The sequence below is a fragment of the Mirounga angustirostris genome, unplaced genomic scaffold (genome assembly GCF_029215605.1).
Source record: "Mirounga angustirostris isolate CCGP_5_RB_7025 unplaced genomic scaffold, mMirAng1.0.hap1 SCAF_10, whole genome shotgun sequence".
Classification (NCBI taxonomy): domain Eukaryota; kingdom Metazoa; phylum Chordata; class Mammalia; order Carnivora; family Phocidae; genus Mirounga; species Mirounga angustirostris.
Window position 1 is genome coordinate 19,987,458 of NW_026991718.1, and position 22,635 is coordinate 20,010,092.

Here is a 22,635-nt window from a genome sequence, read left to right on the forward strand (position 1 = left end):
GTGTTTTAACATAAAAAATTAAGGACTAAGGCCAGTGAGGGTTGTTGCATTATCTCAGTTGGTGGGAGAGATTTAATTGTTCTGTATCCTTCCAGAAGTTCTCTGTTCTTCCTTGAAAGGGTATTATTTGTAAGTTACCTCTTCATACCCACCCACTTGTTCTCTCATTAGTTTACTTCTTAAATAATGAAAACAGTATCTTAAATTCTCACATAACCCCACAAGGTAGACACTCTTATTGTCCCCATTCTATAAATTTAAAAAATGAAGATACGAATCTTGTTCAAGGTCAGGGGAGGGTCAGGATCCAAATGCCGATAGTCTGGCTCAAGTCTATTCTCTAGGCATTGATACCCCTCAGCTCTGCCCAAAGGAAGCGGTGTGTCTGTTCCCTGCTGGTAGTGTCTCAGGAAGGTGGAGGGCGAGCGCTCTTACCTGGTTGGTCGAGTCTCCTAGTGGATAACACTGCATTATCAGGTCACTCTAATTTATTAAGTCCCGAACTCCTCTATTCCAGGGTAGCCTTACAGTGCACTCCTTAGCTTCCTTCCAAGGCTCTTTCCCAAACTTGCTTGATGGTAAGAATCACCTGGAATACTTATTGTTGAAGGTGTAGCTTCTCAGGATCTCAGGATCCACTGGGTTTGATGTGGTCCCAGAAGATTATATTTTTAACAACTGACCTAGATGATTCTTCCGATTCTTCTCATCAGTCAAGTTTGGGAAACAGTGCTCCAGGAGTTTTAGCCAATGGGAACAAATACAGTTGATCTTAAGTATTATATATTATATGTTAAGTCAAAGTATCATTAAGAAGATGACATTTCTACAGCTGAATTATCCAAAGCAATCAGTACATATGGCACAAAGTAGTTTTCTTCAGGAAGAACTTGGGGAGTCAGGTGGAATGTCTTTGTTGTTTTTTTTTTCTTCTCTTTGGGTGATGACTGTTAGAAAGAATTCTTTAGGGCGCCTGGGTGGCTCAGTTGGTTAAGCGACTGCCTTCGGCTCAGGTCATGATCCTGGAGTTCCGGGATCGAGTCCCACATCAGGCTCCCTGCTCCGCAGGGAGTCTGCTTCTCCCTCTGACCCTCCTCCCTCTCATGCTCTCTGTCTCTCATTCTCTCTCTCGCAAATAAATAATAATAATAAAAAAAAAATCTTAAAAAAAAAAAAGAAAGAATTCTTTAATGGCTGTGCCCCTTGAGGGAGTTCCTGCAATGCTCTGATTATGGAACAGCTCAAATCAAACAGAAAGTGAGCCATTTTATAGAGTTCTTTTAAGTCCTGCCTAAGAGAATTTTGGAGAAGAGTAAATTAAATAAAGAAGAGAAAGGAGTACACAGTTCTAGCTCCTTGTAGGACCCTACAGGAAACTCCTTGTATAACTAAGAGAGAGACTCAGGCTTTCAACTTAAATGTTCATGAATCATATATAGAATGATTTAGGAGAGTATCAGAGATTAATTCAATTCACACAGTCTAATCAGGAAGCAGAAACGATCTTTGACATTTAAAGAACACAAATGCAAAATTGTTGCAATTCATGATCATCAAAATACTGTTTAATGTTAAAAAAAAAAAAAAAAAAGATCTCAAAAGTGCCTAATCTGCTTTGACACTCTCTCTATCCACTGCTTATCACAAATGAAGAGCTTCCACCCCAGGCACCACTCACAAGCAGACTCCTTCGGTTGCTGTATTTACGAGTTAGCAGGAAAAAAAGGAAGAAAAAAATTAGAAAATAATATTAAAAGACAGTTAAAGGAGGAGAAAGAAAGCCAGTCCTTTACGTCCCGTGGAATGCTCTGCTTCCCAGGCCAGGCCAACTCTGAGCAGTGACTGAGGCGGGAACCCTACATACCTCTTGGTGGGAGTGGGTGCTCCGGAGGACGTGTGGCTCACCATGGTGTCATTCATATTAGCCAGCGGCCGAGGTGGACTGAAAGCAAAGACATTTACATTATATTAATAATTACCAACATGACCAGGAGAAACAAATCAAAGAGTGATAAGAGCAAAGGAACCAACTATCATTCCTCCTGATAAGCACAGTGAGAGCCAGGTGGGAATCGATAAGTGCAGCCCAAGCAAACTCCACAGGAAGGGTTCTCGAGCTCAAAGCCAACGGGCCACAGAGCTGTGCTGTACCAGGAGGAGTGACCAATTACACACACACCGCAACACGGAGTAACTCCGCTGGCTTTTGTTTCATAGTTTAGGACACAAGTCTGAGCTGCTACTTAATTTCTCTGCATTGTAGGTGCTTTCCAGGGTTATGAGACCTTTGATGTTTGTAGTATACAGGTCACAATGGCAACATGCATGTTTTTCCTGATTTGGTTAGAGATCACACTGTCTTCCCTCGGACTTAGTTTCCATATTTTTTCCAAAACAGACTGTTAAATACTAAATTCTTTTATTAGGGCGCCTGGGTGGCTCAGTTGGTTAAGCGACTGCCTTCGGCTCAGGTCATGATCCTGGAGTCCCGGGATCGAGTCCCACATCGGGCTCCCTGCTCGGCGGGGAGTCTGCTTCTCCCTCTGACCCTCCTCCCTCTCATGCTCTCTGTCTCTCATTCTCTCTGTCTCAAATAAATAAATAAAATCTTTAAAAAAAATAAAATAAAAAAAAATTCTTTTATTAGTCCTTTACTAGAACCTTAACAATTTTATACTGATCCTCTAATTAGAATGCTTCCTTTTATAACCTGATCCAAATTTAAATTTGAAGGTAAGTATTTTTAACAACTTGTCTCTAGCGCTGGTTTTCTGGAGCCAAGGTCTATTGCTTCGTCTTGGAGAGTCTTAAATGAATGAATCCAAAGTTACCAAAAGGGATCTATGATTTTGCCTTTCAGCCGTCTTCAGCTCCTCTCCCTCCTGACCAAGTTCAGCTCCAAAGGGTTTCTGCCTTGCATGTGGAGCCACATGACTGTTGCTAAATATTACTCCTGGGAAATCCCTCACTTCCTCTTCTAAATTGAAAGAAGTACTTCTCAGAGAAATTTGTCCATCAAAGCCAAAAAGTGAAGTAGAAAAGTCCTGCTCTCATATTTAGATGCTGGGAACTAGCTCCTGGTTTCTCCTTATATTTAAGTGCTGAGTTAATCATATAAAGTGTTCTTGTAGAGGTTATACTTAGCAAGGCTTGGTGAATATTAAGGGACCAGAGTCTTTGCTATTTTGCAGGTTTTACAGTACACTCAAACAGGGACTCAAGGGAAAAATTTCAGGTAAAGCCAAGGAATCTAAAGGAAAGGTTAAGAGGGATGGATCGATCTATCAACCTACCTGTGTACCTACCTACCTACCTACCTACCTACCTATCTCTGTATCTGTCTATATACACTCCTCCCTTTCTTCTAACTCAATTTCATTTCTGGGTAAGGAAATATTTTAAATGATTTTTCATTTAATGGACAGGATCAAAGATGGAATGTAATTTGCAGGGAACAGATTTAGGTCTCCTGATTTTTAAGCCACAGCACTATGTTTACTGTTACACATTCCTCCCTTTATGTGACAAGTCACAAAGTAAGACATTCAGAATTGAAATATGCCTTTCTAGGCGAGAATTTAATTCCACACTATTCATCTCCCTACCTATCTTCCAGGCAGGTATCCAACATTGCCCCCAAACTTTCAAGCCTATTAATGCCCATGGCTGTGCTGCGTTATAATCAATCGTTTTAGGCTGACTAATTAAACTGAATACAGAGATTAACTTAATTTTCATCCTAAATTTATATTTTTGCCTCTAGTCCTTTTAAATCAATTGTCCAAATGGAACAAGGAGACAATTCCTATGAGAGAGACAAATCCAACACCATAGCTTTTCATGCTTGAGGGCACCAGAAACATTCTGCTCCTGAAAATAGAATGGGCTTTGCCTCTTTAATATATTGTTATTCGTAACCCATTTCCCAAATAAGATAAGGACATGCTCATGTTGCTTTCAGAACTAATGCAGTTACCTAGTATTTTTCAATATTGAAGATACTACTACATTCAATTTCCTGTCTGATTTTCTCAGAGGAAAAATGACAATAGAAAAAAAAAAAAACTTCTTAAAAATTTCTTACACATGGATCCATGCAATAAAATTTCATGATTTGTAGTATTTTGTTTGGTCTGATGCCACAAAAGTCATTAATAATCATCTCTATCTCTTGGCAGATATCATGCACAATTATTATCTTAGAGCACACATATCAAAGCCTCTTCTCTAATATTCAGAACCAGACAGTAATGATTACACTGTAAGTTGGAAGGTAATCATAACTCCCCCCAAGCTTCATAGCCTTTGTGAACTTCTAGCACGTTTTGCTAGAAAAATAGGTACTATGTGTTTGAGGTCCAAAATGAAAGAGGTATTTGAAAACATAAAGGGGGTCTTTACTGTAGGATCTACCAAAGACCCACAATTCACTGTGAAAGCCAACAATTCAGACGTGGTCTTAGAAGATGTAATATACTATAAATGACTTCTGGCTTAAATGACTTCTGTTTCATAGTTCCTATAAGACAGCTGAAAGAATGCTTCCAGGTGTGAAGTAGACATTAATGGTACCAGTTACAGAAACTTACAAAGCAGAATTGATCCAAGTGATCAGATCAGTTTTGGTAGTCTTCTTTAACATTCAAAACCTGTTGAATACATTGAACAGGTCACCAGATGTTCTACATCTTCCTTTGTTGAAGATCTCAGCAAGGTATCTTTAGACACTAATGAGTTCTGTGATACCCAAATGACCACCAACCATCACTTGGTACAAATTCGGAAGGTTCCTTCTTTGTTCATAAGACATGCCAATTTTTTGATGAGAAGACAGAAGCAAATGGATGATACAAATAGAAGTAATCTGCTAGGCAGAAGAGGTAGGTATAAAAAGACGACTTGGAGAGAATTTTAAAAATCTTAATCAAAAGGAAAGAAGCATTCTTACTGGGTGCCTACTCATAAAAGATAAGTAAGACTATTTTTACCTCAATAACCTAATCATATATTGATGAAGACAGATATATAAACAAATTATCACTATGCAAAGTAGTGGGGAGCAGCAACACAAGTACAAAGTGTTGAGTCCAGTGAAGAGCAGTGACTCCTGCCTGGAGAAAGGAGGGGCAAGAGTAGTCAGGGCGAGCTAACATTGAGGGAGAGAGATTCCCAGCTACAGAAAAAAAGTTAAGGGCACCCCAGTTGGACAAAGTGATATGGAAAAGGGGACTAAAACCCAAAAGTACATGGCATATTTGGGACTTACTTAGTTGGCGGACTCAGAGGCACTTGAAGGGGAGTAGCTGAAAATGCCTCTGGAAAAGTAGATTAGGGCCAGGATGTGAATGAAGCCTGTTCTACCACAAGCTAAGAAGTCTGGACTTTATCTAGAGGCAGTGGGGGAAGCACAGAATACTTTCGAGTCAAAGGATGATGTACCTATGGCTGGGCTTTGAAAAGATAACCTGAGAAGCTTGTAAATCATTGGTTTTAATCAAAGGTGTACATAGGAATCATCTTGGAAGCTTTTTGTAAAACAAGTACCCAAGGTCTGCCCTCAATTTAGTGAACCTGAATCTTGAGGGGAAAGAGGACTTTTTCTAATGCTTACCCCATTTAAAAATCATTTATGTACAATGGATTGGGAAGAAGGATGGAATGGAAGCTGGGAGACCAATTAAGAGGTTATGACAATTGTCCAGGTCAGGGATTACAAGGGTGGATAGTGGGAAAGAGAGAAAAGAAAAAATACTGCTCAGGTAAAAAAGATAAGGTAGAGGTGCCTGGGTGGCTCAGTCGTTAAGCGTCTGCCTTTGGCTCAGGTCATGATCCCAGGGTCCTGGGATCGAGCCCCGCATCGGGCTCCTTGCTCCGCGGGAAGCCTGCTTCTCCCTCTCCCACTCTCCCTGCTTATGTTCCTGCTGTCTCTATCACTCTCTCTCTCTGTCAAATAAATAAATAAATAAAATCTTAAAAAAAAAAAGATAAGGTAGGAGAACTGAGTCAGGTACGTGATATCTAGAAAGCAGTTGGAAGAAGGAGAATAGGAACCCAGGTGAGATATCAAGTTTGAAAATAATTGAGCATCATCATTTAAATTGTAGCTATTCATTTGAGTATTCTGATCACTATAAAGGTATATTTTTATTTACTATTTTCAAATAGAGCAGGATAGGTTTGCAGAAATATCCAGTAAGAGGCTGGCTTAGATAACAGGTAAAGAGCTTCCAGTTACTGGTCAGATACACCTCTTGCTATAAAGTAAAAATTTCATTTACGGATACAAGTCATTTTCACATTACTTCTCTTATGACCAGACCACTCCATTCTGGCAGATGCTCTGGAATGTGCACTAACTTGAAATTAAAATTGCTACAGAATCTCTCTGAAGGTTTTGAAAGCTAGGAATAGATGATGAATAATTCATCATGCATTTAAAATCTTACAGGACAAATTATATATAACTGTATATTTCTTTTTTCATTTATCAACTATTTGTTCTCTACAAAGTGGGTGGTATGGTGCTAGCTGCTGGGGATAAAAATGAAAAAGATAAAAACTTAAGTCCTATGAGGAAGAAAAATTATTTATAATAAAAATAATTTATAGAAAAAATAATTACAATATAATGCAATAAGTATTTAATAGAAGTAAGAAAAACTGCAACATGCCATGGGAAAATATTGAGATCACCTTACCACATGAAAAACAATGTATTTCCAGGGTGTTAAAGAGCTAAATGTAAATGTTAAATTATATAAATTAGAAAAAAACATATGGGTCTATGGATAGAGAGGAGTTCCTAAGCTCAAAAGCAATGGAAAAATTAGGAAGGAAAAGAACAATTAATTTGAATTTAAAAAATCAGAAAAGAAAGAAAAATATAAATTTAGGACACTATTTCAACAAATGTGACAGAGCAAGAAAATTAATAGCCTTAATATAAAAGGGAGTCACACAAATTTATAACAAAATTATTAAGGTTTCAATTTAATAAAAGGGCAAAGTGAAAATACACCTTTAAAAAGAAATATAAATAACAAAAACATTTTAATTATGAAAAAAACTATTAAAATTATAGACCATTTTCCCTTCTAAAAATAATGAACATGGGGGCGCCTGGGTGGCTCAGTCATTAAGCAGCTGCCTTCGGCTCATGTCAGGATCCCAAGGGTCCTGGGACCGAGCCCCGAATCGGGCTCCCTGCTCAGTGGGAAGCCTGCTTCTCCCTCTCCCACTCCCCCTGCTTGTGTTCCCTCTCTCGCTGTCTCTCTCTCTGTCAAATAAATAAAATCTTAAAAAAAAAAAAAACTCTTAAAAATAAATAAATAAATAAATAAATAAAAATAATGATCATGTTTTTTAAAAAAGCAATCCTTAGTGCTGGAGAGGATTTTCTGACATAGCTCGTTACTTTACTAAGTAAGAGTAAAAGTATAAAGTTAAGCAAAATTTCTAGAGGGCAATTTGGCAACACATCCATCAAAGTTCTTTAAAAATGTTCATTTGGGGGCACCGGGGTGGCTCAGTCGTTAAGCGTCTGCCTTCGGCTCAGGTCATGATCTCAGGGTCCTGGGATCGAGCCCCGCATCGGGCTCCCTGCTCTGCTTCGGGAAGCCTGCTTCTCCCTCTCCCACTCCGCCTGCTTATTTTCCCTCTCTCACTGTCTCTCTCTCTCTCTGTCAAATAAATAAAATCTTTAAAAAATAAATAAATAAAATAAAAAAATAAAAATGTTCATTTTGACTCAGCAATTCCCTAAGAATCTATATTCCAAGGAATTAATCAGAAATGCAAAGATAGGTTTGTATTTTAAAATATTTATGGAAATATTATTTACAATAAGATAATTCTGGAAGAAACTTAGCTGTTCAAATATGAGGGAAAGGAAAAGTAAGCCCTAGTACATTCATAATTATAGGATATTATGCTGTCATTAAAATATAATGCTTATTAAGACTTTCCAAATGCTTAGCATGTAAGAAGTAAAAAAGGGCAAGATAGCTACAATAATAGCTAACAATTTTTGAATGTTTGATGCATACCTATCAGACACCGTGTTTAAAGCCTTAAATATATTATTTATTTTATCCTCACAGTAACCCTGTAAAATAAAATAAAATTATACATACACACACCATGGTCTCAGCTAAATAATATAATAACAATCATATATTATAGTATAAGTGTAAAACAAAGTATCTGAAGGAAATATGTCAAAATGTTAAGAGAAGTGTAATTATAGGTAACTTTTTCCTGTCTATTTATACTTTCCTGTATTTCCCCAAATTCTCCAGTTAAATTTTTCCTGATTTTCAGAGAAAAAGATGCTTAATGTAAAAAAAAAAAAAAGACAAAAACAAAAGGGGTGCCTGGATGGCTCAGTTACTTAAGGATCCAACTCTTGATTTTGGCTCAGGTCAAGATCTTAGGGTTGTAGGATGGAGCTCCACATCGGGCTTCTTGCTGGGCATGGAGCCTGCTTGAGATTCTCTCCCTTCCTCTCCCTCTGTCCCTCCCCTTCCCTCCACAGGGGCGGGGGAGGGGGCCCAAAAAAAGACAAAAAGGAAAAATAGAAGCTATAATACCACTGAGTCAAATTCTCTAAAGTGTACTGTTATCCTTAAGAAAGCAAACTGTAGGAAAGCGTTTAACCAACTGAAGTCTGTTAGTAGACAAAAGACCTGCAAATGATTTAAGTAGATACATAACTGCACAACCCCCCAACATCCTTACCCCACAATCCCCCAAAAGAAAGTCAAGAAAACATATTAGATCAGGCTACCTTAGGGGCGCCTGGGTGGCTCAGTTGGTTAAGCAACTGCCTTAGGCTCAGGTCATGATCCTGGAGTCCCGGGATCGAGTCCCACATCAGGCTCCCTGCTCAGCACGGAGTCTGCTTCTCCCTCTGACCCTCCCCCCTCTCATGTGCTCTCTCTCCCTCATTCTCTCTCTCTCTCTCAAATAAATAAATAAAATCTTAAAAAAAACAGGGGTGCCTGAGTGGCTCAGTCAGTTAAGCGTCTGCCTTCGGCTCAGGTCATGATCCCAGGGTCCTGGGATCGAGCCCCACATCGGGCTCCCTGCTCTGCGGGAAGCCTGCTTCTCTCTCTCCCACTCCCCCTGTTTGTGTTCCCTCTCTCACTGTGTCTCTTTCTATCAAAAAAATAAATAAAATCTTTAAAAAAAAAAAAAATCTTAAAAAAAAACAAATCTTAGATCAGGCTACCTTATTTCCTCTACCAGACTGTAAGAAATTTGTGTGTGTATGTGTGTGTGTTTTAACCATTGTATTTCAACTACCCAGCAGAGTCTGAGACATGGCTCAGGCTTCTATGGAATATTTGCTGGTCATGAGTTAGCACCATGCTGTGGAATACAGAGGAGTGAAGAGTGGATGAGAAGTCGTCTTTCTGTTAACTTCAGCTTTGTTAAGACTAGTCTCGGAACATGGAGTAACAACATAATTAGTGGTTGTATTTGGTAAATATATTTGTATTGTTCGCATCCACAGCAAGTTCGCATATGTGACTTCGTCATGGAATCACCAGAATGGAGTGTCTTTAATAATAACAGAAGCAGCAATACTTGTTGCGTGCTTAATATGTATCACACTCAGTTCAAACGTTTCCCAAGGATTCACTTATTTAAACCTCACAACCACCAATGAGACAGATACTATTATTAACTTTATTTTACAGAGGGAGACACCAAGGCCCAGAGAGAAGTAATTGACCGGAGGTCACAGCTAAATTGTGGCAGAAGTAGGATCTGAACCAAGGCAGTATGGCTCTTGTGTCTCTGTTCTTAACCAATCATTATGGTATAGTGTCTCTACCACCTTTGATTACTACGCTTTTAGAAAAGCTTACTTGAGACTGTTTAGTCTATAAATTAAAAACAAAGGCATGGTGTTAGATCATAGTTCTTAAAAATTATTTCTATAGGAAATAATCTATTTCTATAGATCAATTAAAAATTGTTTTTCTAGGAAGGTAAAACTATATACCCCTGGAGTACAGTTTTGGGGTGATTTATTCTCTCCCCTATCACATTATTAGAGCTCTGTATTATGAATGCCTATCTGAACTCAGACCACCTGGCTGCAGAGCTCCCATCCTTCGCCACTTCTAGGCTACCTCAAGGAAAACTAGATAAGCTGGTATAAATTGTTTCCTTCAAAAACAGATCTCTAATTTATTAAGATCAATTTAAAATCTAATCTTAATTTCAAAGGTCTTATGGATTCCTCATCTCAGCCTAACAAACTACATATATTTAATGAGCAAATTATCTATCAGCCAGACTGCTGATTTAAAAAAAAAAAAAAAGGAGTTTAACACTGGGCTCAGGACCAGCATCGAGTGTAATTACTTGTTCTGGTTTTTTAAGTTGACTCAGCTCCAGAGGTAAACACTTTTTGGGTAGAACTCTCTAACCAAGGATGTGAAAATATGATGTCGTTATTTAAGTAAAATTGCTACTTAAAAATTGTGCATGAATAAAGGAGTACATGAACAAAGCCAGCCGCAGCCTGAGAGAACAAGTGAGATCCTGGGCACCTGTGAGGGCTGTCACTTTTCTGTAGGCCCTTTGACAGCACTCCTTCTGTGGGAAGTCATCCAGATAGGTGGATGCTTACCCTACCCTAGACTTCTTAAAGTATTTGCTCATTATCTTGCTCTTCCTCCCAGAATATTCTGTTTATAGAGGTTAAGGCTGCAGTCCTGCAGTTCCCTTTAACCTTGACAGCGACCTGCGAATCACGCCCCTGGGGACTTTTTACTTGATTTTTGGGTCTGTTTATTACTGTTAGTGTGAAAGGGAAAAAGATTTTATCATGCCTTATGCTTTCATTTTCTTGATCATTGCCCAAACAGTGCTTTACATATGAGGTATTTAATCATTTCCGTTAATTATTTTGTAGCCAGCTATTTGCCTTCAATTCTAGACACCTGCATTGCTTCTGAAATGATCTTCCCTACTCACTCTGATCTCCATTCTCATCTTTAAGATCATGTAGCAGATTTCACCATACTTTAACACAAATTCAAAACTCACCTGTCGACCACATTATTCTTTCATCTATCAAACTACTTAGGTTTTCCATATCCTTCAAGCAAGTTGTTCTTCGCCCCTGCTTTCAAGTCTTCCCCTAGATACCTATCCTTGGCCCCATTACATTCTTTCTCACTTCTCTTATCAGAGAAATGGCTCCTGAAATTTCAGTATCTCCACCAAGCCCTTCTGATTACTACGAACTCCATTTAAAGAAACAAGGACCTTATCAGCATACAAAAGAAGTAAAATCCATGCCGTATTCATGCCAGGCACTGTCTGGGGCTTTGAGAAAAGGCAAAAAACAAAACAAAGTGGAAGGCTGTGTCTGCCCACAAGAAGTTTATAAACCAGGGGCGCCTGGGTGGCTCAGTGTGTTAAGCGTCTGCCTTCGGCTCAGGTCATGATCCCAGGGTCCTGGGATCGATCCCCGCATCGTGCTCCCTGCTCCACGGGAAGCCTGCTTCTCCCTCTCCCACTCCCCCTGCTTGTGTTCCCTCTCTCACTGTGTCTCTCTCTGTCAAATAAATAAATAAAATCTTTAAAAAAAAAAGTTTATAAACCAGTCAGTCCTCATAATCATCAGTCATCACAACAACAGGCACTTAAGCTTCAGCTTAACTTTTTTTTTTTTTTTTAAGATTTTATTTGACAGAGAGAGACACAGTGAGAGGGAACACAAGCAGGGTGAGTGGGAGAGGGAGAAGCAGGCTTCCCGTGGAGCAGGGAGCACGATGCGGGGATCGATCCCAGGACCCTGGGATCATGACCTGAGCCGAAGGCAGACGCTTAACACACTGAGCCACCCAGGCGCCCCCAGCTTAACATATTATAATTCTTAGGTCAAATGTGACTTGACAATTATCATTTACAACCAAAAATGTGTAAAATCATTTATAACAAAGAAAGACGACAACTTAATTATTTCCAGCAATTAACTAAAGATCAGTACAACAAAAGAGCTAGAAAAATCCTATGGAAGTTAGAAGATTAGCTGTATATTCTACATTTATTTCTTTACTTTTAGAACACTGGAGAGGGTTGGGGAGGGGAGGGGCAGTGAACTATCATTTGTTAAGTATGACCATTGCATTAGCATTGAGCTAGGTCCTCAGATACATTATTTGAATTCTTGTTACTACTCATCATGGTATTCCTATTTCACTAATAAGGAAATAAAGATCAAAGAAGCGAATTAACATGCTCCAAGTCACAAATTAGTAAGTGGCAGAACCAGTATCAGAACCCACTTTTTTCTGGTTCTAAAACCACCGAATAATTCAAATCCACAGACTTACCATCCTACCCCAGGCATCCCTGTATTATGCAAATGAAAATTTCAGATCAGAACTCTCAGGGAAGAATAGGACCACTGGCTTCAAATCTAACTTGAAGTAGTTTAGGGAAAAAAAAGAGGAATTTACTGTGTGTCATCACTACATGATCACTAAATTCATAAGTAAACTTCATGAAGGGTGGTGGTGCAGCTGGCTTCCAGGACACTGGAATGTCATTAGGACGCTGACTCTTATCCTTGCTGAGATCTCACTTTAGGTGTGAGTCTATACATATCTCGTGGCTTTTTCCGCTAACAAGAAATAGTTTCTGCCTAAAACTGTAGCCTCTACACTGGAGAACAAAACCTCTTCCTCTCATTCCAACTGGAAATTCCCAGAAAACCCCTTCTGGTACACAAGCGCCCAATACTTTGATTGGTAGTACTCTCAGAACAGCATACACAGGGCTGAGAGGACCAATTCTCTAAAGAGGTTATTGTTCCTGGAAAAAAGGCTGCAGAGCAAATCAATGAAAAATATTCACTTACTTAAAGATTAACTTTCTTCAAAAGTAAAGTGTTAAGTGGCAGTGTCCAGGATCCAGGCACTTTGGGATCTCTGCTGGGATCATCAGCCTAGATGAACACTGAGCATAGAATGAAGGTAGGATGTGTTTCTCTCTTCTTTGTCACTACCCTCCAAAATTTAGTAGTCTATAAAACTAGTCACGGACCCCCACGTTAAAACAATATATGATCTAATAAGACAGTTTATCTAATTATTCCATTATGATGAAGAGAATCTTTGGGAGTGACAATGATTTATAACACTGGCATACTGACTATAACTCTGGTGAAATATGAAGGAGGACACATTCTAAGATCCCCTTTATCTCTATGATTCTATTACTCTCTCAAGCACCCTGCCTGACAACAGTTATGACAAGTGCAGATCATTTTTATGCTCCTTGAGGAATACGATGTTTTCCTCTTTACTTTTCTATACCACACAAACCATTCCCCGTTACTCCACTATGTTCTATGGTTATCTGCCAAAGCAAAGAAGTTAAACAAACAAAACTGCCTTTTGGAAAACCATAAGGTTAGGAAAAAAAAACAACAAAACATATGGTATGATAAATGTAGTATAAATATAATGTTACATATTTACAATGAAGATTCTCTGACTTCTAGCTTAGTACATTTATGATATTGGTCATTTACTATTATTGAAACAACAGAGAGATTTAAATTTCCGAACCAACTACTAATCTAAACACACTGCAACTAATTCATCAACGTAAAAAAGACCTACCAATAGACACACATGCTTCAAATTCAATTTCTAGCAGTTCACCATAGCCATTTGTGGTATAATACTTATAATGAAATATTTCTCAGGAAGGAAAGGTTTACCACAAACACATTCTTATACAGAACTTTCACCACCAGACAGCAGCTAGAGACACCCTGAGGAACCCAGATATCTTGCTCTAACTCTGGAAAAGGGCAGAAGTGCAAAATGAATGACTGAGTTAGCAAATTATTTAGTACTATTGCTCAGTTTAATATTATTCTATTGAAAAAGCAGGGAAAGGGTCTATAAGACAGATAACTAAATCGACAGAAATGTATTATTTTATCTTAAAAAACCTTTCCATGCCGAATCCCTCCCTTTTTTGTTCTCTTTATTCATTAAGCTTAGAGAGGAACTTGTCAATACTTTATGTAGACATCAACTCCTGTATTTCTAGAAAGATGAGAAAAGAGAGCAACTTAAATACTTCAACAAGTTTCTGTTCATAGAGAGGTCACTGCATGATGCAACAATGTCATTTCCTGATTTGCTTGTATGGTCATTATGAAATTTGTGTTCAAAAATGGAAACAGATACATTCTTAGAGAAGACAGCGGATTCTCAGGTATTTTTACCATGAACTAGACAGGACAAGATGCAGTGGGCTTCCCCTTTTTTATAATAAATGCCTGGGAAGTTCCAGAGGCTCTTGCATCCTGCCAAAAATAAACATGATCATCATCAGCCCAGCAGCTCAAACAGCAAATACATAAAGGCAAGGAAAAGCTATCAAACCTTTACGTTCTGTAGCAAATACCTCTTCTTTCTCTATGGACTTGGCATCTAGTGCGTTACACTGCTGTTGTCTCTAAGGAAACAGAACAATCACATGGCGAAGAATCTTCTCCACAAGGCAGTTTATCCCACGGAGCATTTTGGGGAGAGCAGGTACGAGAGAACAATTCACTAGAAGGCAAACATGCGTCCTCACTCTGCAGCAAGCCCATCAAGCAGTCGAGTGCAGCCAATGACAGAAAGGCAGATGTAACACACAGAGTAGGTACCACTCCTTGGACGCATAAACATGAAACACACGTCTTGCAGGGGAATCCAAGTTCTGCTGCGAATCACTGACCCAATTCATGCAGTCTGCAATTCCATTCTGAGGGGGCCGTTATGGAGCATCCCCCTACCTCCTCCCCTAACTGCCTAAGGCTTGAGAGGAAAGTAGCTTGCTGGACTGTGTCTGCCAAGCAGTCCAGGTACGTAGGATTGGGAGGAAGGGAGAACTAGTAAAGCCTTGGTTATTTGTTTTGTCGAAGGAGTTAATGGGAACACAGAGTGAAAAAAACAGACAACGGTGTCTACCTCCTCCTTGGATGTCAAGAGCTCCCTGCTTCCTAAGGGCAGCTCGTCAGAGGGCAGCTGTGACAGAAGGGGTACAGTGTGAGCTGCCAAATGGGCTTCCAGGGACACCTCCAGTGGGGCATCCACAGAATGAGAATGTCCCGGACGCTCTGAGTCATCCTGTGCCCTCTAATCTCTTTCCTCTCCCCCAGAGCCGTCCCATCTACCTGCGCCTGGTCTGCAAGTCCACTGGCATCACCATACGGCAGCCCTTGGTGGGCAGAACGTAAATAACATCGGAACGGCTTTCTGTTAGTCCGCCAGGGTCCAGACAACTTTTGATGGTTACTCATCAGATTTCGCACAGCTAAAATTACTTTCCTAAGTACAGCTCTCACGTGCCATTCTGCTCCAAACCATTGATTCCCTACCAGGCTCCCAAATCAGGACAAACACCTTCCTTTCTGCACTCACTGCCCAGACACTAAGCCTCAGGTCCTAGGCTGTCTTAATTTTCACCACTTCCTTATGCTTCCTAAGTGTCCAAGCAAAAATGTTACCAAGGCCCTGAACTTTTTTGCCACAGTAAAACAAAACAAAAACAAAAACAGTACAAGATACACAAGTATTACACTAAAAACAGGAGGAAGTCAAAATGAAACCTAGACTAACAACTGAAGTGCCTGGCAGAGAATTCTTTCGTTTGCCAAGATAAATGAAGAGGCAAGAAAAAACAACCCAACAAATCAGAATGCTAACGGGTTAATATAAACACTTTGATATAAATTTTAAAAGCCTAAAGAATAAAACGGATGTGTGTGTTTGAATTCTTGGCAGAAAATGAAAGAGTTGATTTCTATGACATGTCAGAAATAAAATAAAAAACAAAATAGCAGTGGGATATCTTCCAAGGCTACAAACTCTAAGGATATACAAAGGGGAGCAGAGCACAGAATGTGAAGTGCAATGTGAACAACAATGGGTAAAAATAATTTAAGGGGTAAAAAAGAACTACAGCATAGCAGAGACTGAAATACCTTAATTTTATAATAAAACACATCAAAGGGGAACCAGAGCAGTGGGCAGTGAAATGAACACACATTTGGGAGAGGTGGGTTCTTGTTCTGATTCTGGTACTCGGCAGACTGAGTGATCTACATGATGCTGGACAATGAAGCCCTCTGTGCCTCAGCTAACTGGTCTGTGAAATGAAGGGGTTGGTTTTAGAACAGTGGCTTCCACATGCACTCCCTGAGCATCAAAGGATTCCACGAGATGCCTCAGTAACCATGGAGGAGAGCAAGAGGAAGATTAGACCTGAACTTCGTGTCAGTAAAGCAGCTCCACGTCCACTCCATATAAAATGTCATAAACAAAATATTCCGCTGCTGCTTTTCAAAAAGTTTGAAAATCCCTTTCCTTATTACAAAATTTAAATTAGAAGTGTCTGCTCTACTCATGCAGAGTATCCCGTTCTTTTCCTTTATAGGACTTACCAGTTTGCAGTTACATGTAATTAGCATTGACTTCTTGATTGGTCTCACTTAAGAGGCTGTCAACTTCCGGAGAGCAGGGCCCACCGCGTCTGTTGCACCCGAGTTCACACTGCATACCTAACAACCTAACACCATGACTGACATAGAGTGGGTGTTCAACAAATACCGGTTCAAGAATGAAATTTTATGGTTCTACTTACAGTTCTAACCTACTTGAAACAACGCGTTCACTAAACCTAAAAGTGCAAATTCATGAAGAGGTCACATGAATTTTAACTAGAGAAATATGTCCAGACAAGGAATTCCAAGGGTAGCTAACAGGGAGGTGTAATGATGATGAAACAGCGGGCTCAGGAGCTCACCTGAGCACGCGAAAACAGCAACACTTCTCATATGAAGAAACGGCTAAATGCATCCGGCCAGTGATGCCTGCTAGAGCAGTCTTGGTATTTAATTTCTGGGCCAAAAGAATCTAAAAGTAATTTGAAATGTCCTAATACATTAGGGAGTTCGCAAGGGGAATAAAGAACCACACACCATTCATTAAATGTGTAGCAAAGTCTCTGCTGGAAAGGCCACACAGAGCCCTTTGAAGACAGCGCTACGACAGTGAATTATAAATCTGCTAAAAAGTAGTGGGGAGACCTCTGGTTCAAGGTGGCAGACTGAGCCCATGCTGAGAGCTTACCCTCCTGCACCAAAGAAAAACGATTTAAAGATATAAAAATAAATAGATGCATGCATAGCTAGAAACAAAACGAAAAAAGGAAACTCTCTTTAAACCTAAAAAAAGAAAAATGAAGAACCCCCCCCCCCAAGGAAGAAAATAAACAAGGTGGCATTGTGGTGAACAGGGCTGTGCTAAGCTGCCATGACCCCCACCCAAGGACGGCTGGCCACCTCTGAGGAAGCTAGAAGAACTTAATCAACACCAAACCTCCCCCAACCCTGCCCGTAAAATCAGAGAAAACAGAGCATCTATAAAAGTCTTTAAAATTAGTATACCTAATATCCTCAGCCACCTAAGGGATAGAATAGTATCCATAACACCCTCAAAAATAAGAAATATGAGATTTTAAAAATGAAAATCGTCATTATTGAGATTAAAAAGAAACAACTCCAAAGACAGGCTGAATACCAGACTGAATCCAGCAAAAGAGTGATGGTACTTTTTTTTTTTCTTAAACAAATGTAAGAGCTAATTCCAGTCTTAAGGTCTATCTCTCAGAGTTCCAGAGACCAAAGAGAATGAACAATTTTTTAGAACTGATGAAAGATATGAGCCTTTAGAGAATAAGAATCCTCTGAGTATTAAAACAAATTAAATTAAATAGAAATAAACTAAAAAGAAAAGAGCTCATAGCCAGATGGATTATAGTAAAACTTTGTATTACCAATGTTACAAAGAAAACCCTAAAAGTTACTAGTAAAACATGAGAAAGTCAATAGAAAGGAAGGAGAATCAGATTGTTATCAGATTACAAGATAATAGAGGTTACAAAATAAAAGAGGAATGATATCTTCAAAGAATGAAGGGAAAACATCTTTTGGCTAGATTCTAAATCCAGCCAAATTATCATTCCATAGTGAAGGTATATCACAACAATTAGGCAAGAAAAAGAAAATATATCCAAATTATAAAGGAAGAAGTAAAACTACCTCTATTTGTAGATGACATGATCTCATATACAGAAAACCCTAAAGAATCCACCAAAAAACAGGGGTCAGCCTTAAAAAAAAATCCACCAACACACAAGCAAATCCCCCCAAAACTATTAAAGCTAATAAGTTCAATAAAGTCACATGGCAAAGGCCAATACAAAAAATCACTTGCATTTCTATCTACTAGCAATGGACAACCTAAAAATGAAATTAAGAAAACAATTACATTTACAACAGCATCAAAAAGAATAAAATTCTCAGGAAAAAATTTAATCAAAGCAATGGAAGACTTGTACACTGAAAACTATAAAATATCATTGAAGGAAATTAAAGAAGATCTAAAAAAAAAAATGGGAAAACATTTCATGTTCATGCACTGGAAGACATAATAGTGTGAAGATGGCAAAAGTCCCCAAATGGATCTATAGATTCATTTCAATCCCTATCAAAATCATAGCTGCCTTTTTTATAAAACACACTGATCCTAAGTTCATATGGAAATAGGAGAAAAATAAAATTGCCAAAACAATCTTCCAAAAGAACCAAGTTGCAGGATATGTATTTCCCAATTTCAACCTGTATGAGTATGTTCAAAGGCTCACAGATATTCATCAATTATCCATTATTCTCTCTAATTACACAGAAATCCCTAATTCATATATGAAATTATTTGGCTTTGAGAAAAAGTTTCTAAGCCAGGTTTCTACTGCAAGGACTGAGCAACAGATCATGAAGGCTTTTGAATTACTATCTATCTGATCTCTCTGACTGCTAAGAGCACCACCCCTGGTGCCCCTGTTTGTCTGTCGAAATGCCTAGAGGAGAAGTACGGCTGACAACCATACTCTTACAGATTCTTCTCTCAAGGTCTTCACTGTCCCAATTTCTCCTCTGCCCCCATAACAAAGGTTGGGGAAAATGACAAATGGACACAATCACAAGAAGTTGAAGAATGCTCCCGTAGGCAGGAGTGTGTGTTAGAAGGAGTCTAGGGCATTTTTCATTTTGAAGATGTTAAATTTTTAGATCCACCAGTATTGTTTCATTTGTAACTTATTCCACTGTATCCACACCAAAAAGGCATTTGACTTGATTCATTTAAGGTTTACATGTTCAAATTAGTTTTTGGAGATTCTTTCTTAGGAAAGATCATCTTATATTTGGGGTCACTTCCCCTATTTTTTTTTTTAAGATTTTATTTATTTGACAGAGGGAGAGAGAGAGAAAGAGAGGGAGAGCACGCAGCAGCAGAGGGAAAGGGAGAAGCAGGCTCCCTGCTCAGCAGGGAGCCTAATGTGGGACCAGATCCCAGGACCCTGGGACCATGACCAGAGCCGAAGGCAGATGCTTAACCCACTGAGCCCCCCAGGCACCCCATTTCCCCTATTTTTTAAAAAGAAAAAATGTATCAAAAGTTTGTTGCTACTTGTACTTCGACTTAATCCTATTTCTCTCCTTCCTTCCATTGCTACTTAACATTTAAGATCACACTAATTTAGAAATATAACTTTATTTCACTTTCATGAATCAATTTCATCCAAACTCTTTAAGGTTTTTTTGGTTTTTGTTTTCAAGTAGGTTCCATGTCCAGCATGGAGCCCAACATGGGGCTCAAACTCATGACCCTGAGGTCAAGACCTGAGCTAAGATTAAGAGTTGGACGCTTAACCAACTGAGCCACCCAGGTGCCCCTATTCAAACTCTTTGAATGCATCTTTGACATCAGTGTCTTTGTCATCATTTAAGGTTCTCTGAGTCATCACACAGTTCTCCAGAGTACATCATGGTCATTTCTGTCCAAATTGCTAAGAAACAATTCCTCTGTACCTAATGATCTTTTTTTTTTTTTTTAAGATTTTATTTATTTATTTATTTGAGACAGAGAGAATGAGAGAGAGCATGAGAGGGAAGAGGGTCAGAGGGAGAAGCAGACTCCCCACCGAGCAGGGAGCCCGATGCGGGACTCGATCCAGGGACTCCAGGATCATGACCTGAGCCGAAGGCAGTCGCTTAACCAACTGAGCCACCCAGGCGCCCTGTACCTAATGATCTTAATGGAAAATTTACCACAAGCTTCTCCCATAATATTCAGCCAGCTGGCATTTCCATCTATAGTCACTTAATGCATTTTTAAAATTAAATTTAATCTTTTTTAAACACATAATTAACAAACTTGATCTAATGGGAATACTGGGAACACTACACTCAGTAATCTGAGAATCTTTTAAAACAAACACAGGATGTTTAGAAAAATTGTTCAGATACTTAACCCTAAAAGATATCTCAACTCTACCAAAGAATCAACATCATACCGAATACCACCTGTGACCAAAACTCAATAATATCAGAAAGCATCAAGGAATACTCCCAAAAAGTCTCATGTGTTTGGAAATTTTAAAAATTGCCTTAGGGGTGCCTGGCTGGCTTAGTCGGAAGAGCTTGCGACTCTTGATTTCTGGGTGATGAGTTTGAGCCCCACATTGAATGTAGAGATTATAAATAAATAAACTTAAAAAAAAATAAAAATAAATAAATAATTGCCTTAACTCAGCATATTAGAAAAAAAGAATTTTTAAAAATCAGCTAGCTGGGGTGCCATCTGACATCTCTATTTGGCTGTCAAAATAAATTGAACATGTCCAAACTGGAGATCTAATTCTACCCAAACGTGTCTCACCTGTAGGTATCTCCAACTCTATTTTTCCAGTTATTTAGGCCAAATTGATTTCTCTCTTTCTCTCATACTCCATGTCCAATCTGGCAGCAAGATTTTTATCCCACTATATTATACCCTTCTCGACTTCTAAGCTCTCCAAAGGTCTAAATTCACACAGATAATATCAATGGCAGTTTAATTAATTTCTTAAAATGAAGATGTTAAATATTCATCTCAAGAAACTCTATGGAGCAGCTCATAACAAGAATGTTTTTCTTGTAATAAACTGGACACAGGAAACAAGTGAAAAATAACAGCTGGACTTACACAGAATTAAACATGAGGTGGTGACAGCTGGAAAGAAATGACTAAAGAGAAAAAAGAAGTCACTTAAGTTCCAAAAAGAATTCCATTTAAAAAGTGAAAAACCAAGGAGGAAAATCATTCAATACAATTTAATAGAATATTTCCTTAAATTCACACTTGGGAGGCAAGGTACCCAGCTTTAACCTCAAGATGATCCATTAACATTATCCAAAAGGGAAAAAGTAAGACAAAAGAGAAAGGTTACTTTACCAAAGGAGAAGATGCCTTATTTTGTCCTTATCTTGACCTCTAGGATTATTTTGAATATTAAAACAAGATCTTCTCTCCAAAAGCTCACAAAAAAATACAGACTTTTATAATCTGAGTAGCCTTTCCTTGATTGCCTTCCAAAGCTTCAGTAAGATCAGCAAAGTCATATACAATCAATAAGCAAGCTCCCAAGATGCGACCCTGAAGAGAGGGGCTATAAGTAACTTACCACATTTAACCTAATTCACTGAGAATTTACAACTGTGCTCCATACTCTAGAAGCGTAACAAGTCAGTGAAGTTTAGTCTCACAAACACCTGGAATGTACCAGGCACAAATGACATACACAAAGGACATCCCTTAAGAAGTTGAAGGTGCAAAGGAGGTGCTTACAATCTTAAAGAAATCAGGCCTAATACGTACTCAAAAAATCCTTAAAGAAGAGAACAGCACTTTGGGTGTCCGGATGACTGATAAACCAAGAGCTAAAGGAATTTAGGGAAGGAAAGAAGAGATCCATATGAGTTAGCTGCTTCAAGGTTCAAAGATTTTGTGGATACAGTAGAATTAAGCTTGGCTCATGGATATACAAAAGAGGAAAAACCTGAAAGAGGCAAAAAAGGGCATTCAGGAAAGGGAGTAGTTGGCTTGGGAAGTTCATGAGTCAGCTCAGAGGGGCAGGAAGAGATACAAAGTTTTAAAGGGTGGGAAGGAGGTAGGTTTGGCTGAAGCACAGGCTTTATACTACATAAATTTAGTAGAAGAAGATAAGATTCAAAGAGTGGGGTGGGTCCTGATTACACAGGGTCCTGAATTCCAGCATGAGGAGTGCCTCCTCAATTCCACAGGCAATGGAGTTTTGCAGACTTTTAAACAGGGAAGTAATATGATAAAGGCAATGATTCAAGAAGATTAATTTGTCAGAAATATGTAGATAGATTTGAAGTTTAAGAAAAATGAAAAGGGCTAATTTAGTAGGTGCTAAACTCAGGTACTAATCAAAAGTGGGCAATATAAAGACCTACAAAGATGCCAAGAAATATTCAGATTATTCTAAATTGCAACCAGATCACAGTATACACATTCTATCTATTAAGAAATTCCACTCAAGGAGACCCTGGCTGGCTCAGTCGGAAGAGCATATGACTCTTGATCTCGGGGTCGTGATTTCAAGCCCCACATTGAGTATAGAAATTACTAAAAAAAATTAAACTTAAAAAAAAAAAAAAAGAAATTCCACTCAGTGAAATATAATTCTGAGGCTCAA

At 38.8% G+C, this 22,635-nt stretch overlaps 1 protein-coding gene across 7 annotated transcripts in view; it reads right to left on the bottom strand.

Moving 5' to 3' along the window:
* DTNB (dystrobrevin beta) overlaps positions 1 to 22,635 on the bottom strand; it is a 227,678-nt gene that overhangs the window by 74,480 nt on the left and 130,563 nt on the right. For all 7 annotated transcript variants that reach the window (XM_064571948.1, XM_045884216.3, XM_045884214.3 and 4 more), the window contains one exon: positions 1,865 to 1,942. In XM_064571948.1, coding sequence (XP_064428018.1) covers positions 1,865 to 1,942 — 78 coding nt within the window. The remainder of the gene's footprint in view (positions 1 to 1,864; positions 1,943 to 22,635) is intronic.